This window comes from Mizuhopecten yessoensis, unplaced genomic scaffold, assembly GCF_002113885.1.
Source record: "Mizuhopecten yessoensis strain PY_sf001 unplaced genomic scaffold, ASM211388v2 scaffold5519, whole genome shotgun sequence".
In the NCBI taxonomy this organism is placed as follows: Eukaryota; Metazoa; Mollusca; class Bivalvia; order Pectinida; family Pectinidae; genus Mizuhopecten; species Mizuhopecten yessoensis.
In genome coordinates, this window is record NW_018406089.1 from 290,234 (window position 1) to 294,691 (window position 4,458).

At 40.3% G+C, this 4,458-nt stretch overlaps 1 protein-coding gene across 1 annotated transcript; it reads right to left on the minus strand.

Moving 5' to 3' along the window:
* Positions 1-258: 258 nt before the first annotated feature.
* On the minus strand, positions 259-2,002 carry LOC110450869. Its single transcript, XM_021498642.1, has 3 exons — positions 1,890-2,002; positions 1,230-1,491; positions 259-1,018 (listed from the first exon to the last, which is right to left on the minus strand). The coding sequence occupies exons 1-3, from the start codon at positions 1,944-1,946 to the stop codon at positions 540-542; spliced, it is 798 nt and encodes a 265-aa protein (XP_021354317.1). The 5' UTR covers positions 1,947-2,002; the 3' UTR covers positions 259-539.
* Between the last annotated feature and the right edge of the window lie 2,456 nt (positions 2,003-4,458).

Here is a 4,458-nt window from a genome sequence, read left to right on the forward strand (position 1 = left end):
TCTATTTCTCGCTTCTTAATTGATTCTGTTTATGTGGTGTTTAGTCTGAAATAACCTCTTTTCTCTATAGGTCATAACTGCGGAAAGCGAGATAATGCGTGTCCTCCATTCACAACCACACAAGCATAATACTCATGTCATGTTGACAATACGTTAGAACACCATTATATAAACAATGAAAACAAGACCGGCCTTGGATTTCATATTTGCTAGTCAAGGTATTTTGTTATCTAATAAATCACACAATCATGATTATATAACACTCTGTCAAAACATTTCAGTTTATTATCAAAATAATAATGGTACATTATAACATTTATGCATATATGGACAACACTTAACAACACAGAAGCATGTTCAAATGTATAACGCAACACAGTGTACTACAATGGCATGAAACAGACAATATGGTCTGTGAGAGACACTTGTTTACCAACGTTTGACTGTTATATACATCGTGGGCAAGTATCAGTCGGTATCAAGTAATGTGATAAATTTAGTTCACCGAATGTGAAATGGTTTGAACCAAATCTCCTTTTTCAATCGGATGCAAATTGTAAAGGTGCTTGCAGGCACTTACAATGATCTATCCCTGGTCCGTATTCATCTAGACATCTAAAGCAGAAACGGAAGCCACAAGAAGGGTACTGACATGTCATTGACAAACATCCGTCCGCATGTTCAATTATACTCCAACACTTAGGACATGCCCGGTGTTTTAAAGCGTTCGTACGTCCATATCCTAATAGTTTTGGCGAATTATGGAGAAGCGAAATCATGATGTCATCAGGGTACACATTTTTCGATTCCGTTTCTTGCTGCTTGATTCGATTTTTGTCGAGCTTAGTTTGAAATAACATCTTTTCTGTTTTGGACATAGCAGCAGAAAGTGTGATAGCTTGTCTTTTCCACATGTATCCGCAGGTTTCTCCCTTAATGTTTGTGATATAAGGACACGTGATTTTGGAACTTCCTTTCTCCAGCTCACACCAGCAATAGTCATACAGGGCCTGAGGTGCTGCAATATAACAAATATTGCAACAATTAAAATATGTTTCAGCACATCTAACATTTAAATGACGTAAAACTTTGTTTTTGCTGATGAAGGATACATGCTTTTAACTGCCAACACAAATCAATTATCCATATTTAAACAACTCACCAACATAAGTGAACAACTGCAGTTAGTGTAAAATGATAGTTTTTTTGGGCGGGGGTTTAATACTTACTGATAGCATGTCCGCACGGCATTTCTGCCCTTTGCACATCTGTGTCCAGTGTTATCATGCACTGGTCAGCTGACTTTTTCATGCACCTCCATAGCTTCCTTGTTTCGACCAGCTGTGTGTAGAATGCTTCAGCAACGTCGCCGTGAGTGAAAACCTTACTTATCAAGCATTCTCTGTCGGCGTCGACCGTTCGTCCAAGCCGTTTTATAACTGTCCCTTGTGGAAATTGCTTAAATAAGGCCGACAACTTGGTCTTCTGTCTCTATAAAAACACAAAATATAAACAGATAAGGATATATGTTGAAAAGATACCACCTTTTGTCAGTATTTTTATGGTAACATCCTAAAGATTCATTGTTGTGGACCTCAATGAACATTTCTATGATTCAAATTATAAACCGCACATATTTACTGCATAATTGGGGTGTGTAAACAAAGATATTATTTTCTTTCGGGCATAATTTGAAAAGTTGAATTGACTAGTTGCTATCCTTTTCAGATATTTAACGGTATTCTTTCTGAACATATTAAATGAGTTAATCGGAAAAAAGTATTGAATTATTGCAGCATGATTGCATATTGTTTGACAACCGACAGTTATCAAACTAGCTGTAGATATTGTTAACACCAAATTTGAATAACGAAACCAGGTATATTTACCTCACTAAATCGAATATGACTGCGCTTTAAATCAGGGTGGATGACAGTTATTTTCATGCTTATGACTTTCTCTCTCCTTTACCGTACGTGTTGTGTGAATACGTGAGCGGTGGACAGCTTTTATACAGCTAAATGTTTCAGTCAGACCTATATTTAGATTGTCGCTTCGTCAACATTTTTTAGCTTACTGGTCCGAACAGGTAGGTCTGTGTATAACCTAGCAATTCAGTCGTTATCAATACGAGTAGACGGATAGTAGGCGGTGTTTGAATGGAGGAATGCAATTATATATGTTCTGATTATAGTTACAGTCTTATAAGTAACTTCCTGTAATATTCCATTCAGTTTTAATATTACATTGCCAAGTATACGAAAAGAAGATTTTGTTTGGAAAATTCATAATGACATCTCATTAAGGGGATTTAAGTACATCTAGTGAGTTGTAGTAAATTAAATGAGTGCAGTACGTACAGTAAATGATCCACAGTGGAACATATAAATTATGATAAATTATGATAAATTATGTAATTAAAATCCACTGCGCCATCCGACCCCCCGATTTGTGTTTTGGTTTTGTTGATATTACCCAGGTTTGACTTTGTAGACGCGCCATTACTGATTTCACCTATATTTACATTGCGGTCAGCACTGATATAGCAGAACATATCTAACACTCCAGAACACCTGTTCGTATTCACCTTGAAGGTTTTTTCAGGGTATCCATTTGAAAATGTCTTTAATTCATGATGAAAACTAGGCGTAAACTTTGTTTTAACACATCACACTACATATTGATTCGGGTTCAGATTTGTTGTGAATTGGTTTTATGACAGAATGAAAGAGACAAACGTATTTATCTAAAATTTTATTTTACAAAAAACTTAAAAAAGATAACTAAGGCCCATTTCAAATTATGGGCACATATGTTTGACCCTCATCACAACCATCCATTAGATGGACTGAGGTCACAATTTAATGCTTCCGAGTTCAGTACCCACGAATGAAGTCCCTTAGAAATATAGGTACTTTAGTAAAAAGACACCCTCAGTATTTCTTCCGAAATTCTGGTACTTTGGCAAGGAAACATTCAGCGTTCGGTGACATCCCTCATTGTTTTGGGTAGATGTGTTGAGTCGCATTGATTGGACTGTCTCGGTGCTGAGTTTCATCTTCAGTAGTTCCAGCACTAACATCTCATCATCTTATGTCATCTGTAGGCCGTGAACTTTGTTGGCACTCAGGAACATTGAGCGTGTCCACCAATTGTTACTGTCACCCCCAGAGCACACGACAGAATGTTGTTTGCATTTGGAGCAGTCACCGGAGTAGCATGAAACAGTCGCATCAAGCACAGCTGATACACGTTTTGATATAATGTCCATGTTTCCATTGTGTAGTTTCATCAGGTCCTTGAAGATCAGACTGCTCCGGGCTTTCAGGTCCTGAGAAAATATTTTCTGGGAATGTGCTCTCATCAGTCTGATTCGGCAAGGAAATATGGACTCACTGAACTTGGTACTGTTAGACTTCCGGAACTGTGCCTTGCCTAAATGTGTTGGGTCGGCCAGTCTCTCGACCTTCCACATGGAATCTAGGGCTTGTGTGGCCTCCTCAATACCTTTGGCTCCAGTACCGTCCCCGTCAGTCGTGGCGTACTTGACCAAAATACCTGACTGGTCAGCTGATCTCCAATGTTTTTTCCCATGGCTTGCTCTGACAGGCCGTCGTATCGGTCAGTGTTGGCTGTGCAGTCAGGGTGGCCTCCAGGACAGTTGACATCATATCCTTTTCCCCTCAGCCAAGCACCAGTCCAGCACAGCTTGGTCTGAAGTGTGCGTGCTACTATCCACTTCTTAGGTGTTGATGTCTCAATGCCCAGACTCATTCCCTGTGAGGCATCCATGCCAGGTTTCTTAGCACTTCCAAATGATGTGCTGTTGTATCGCCCGTCCAGTGCTATTCCGATAGTGCTCGGATTAGCATCCCCTCTCAGGTGATTAACCTCCACTACCTGTCTGGTCTTCTCGGCCATGTCTATTTTGTTGAGTGCTGTTATCTCCTTGGACACCATCTTAGCTTGTCGCTGCATCCAACTTTTTGCTCCGGCAGGTATGTTGAGGTGTCCGAGAAGCAGTCTGGCTCATTTGGTGCTGACAGATTGGCCACACAGAGCTGATGGTAGGTACCTGTTCACAAGTGCTGTCTTTGGTCCGGGCTTATTTGTGTCCGCTTCTCTGCAGAGCTTGTACAGTGGAGACCGGTAGCTGCACTTATCACACCGCACGGAACAACTCCATCCCAGTGCCCGTTTCCTCTCGGTGTCAAGTTCAAACTCTGGAATTTTGCATGTCTCGTGTTTTTCTGTATGGATTCTGAATACAGAATTCCACATCTTTACCATTAAGAGCACATCAATATGTCTGTTTCCCTCGATATTGTCCGGTTCAGAGTCTGAGTCTTCATGAGAAAATGTTGATGGACGAAGTATCCGAGCTGGACATGGTCTGTCTTCAGTGTCCGAGGCTATAAGTGATCGACCATCATGCCTAGGCTTGATCACCAGCTTGAA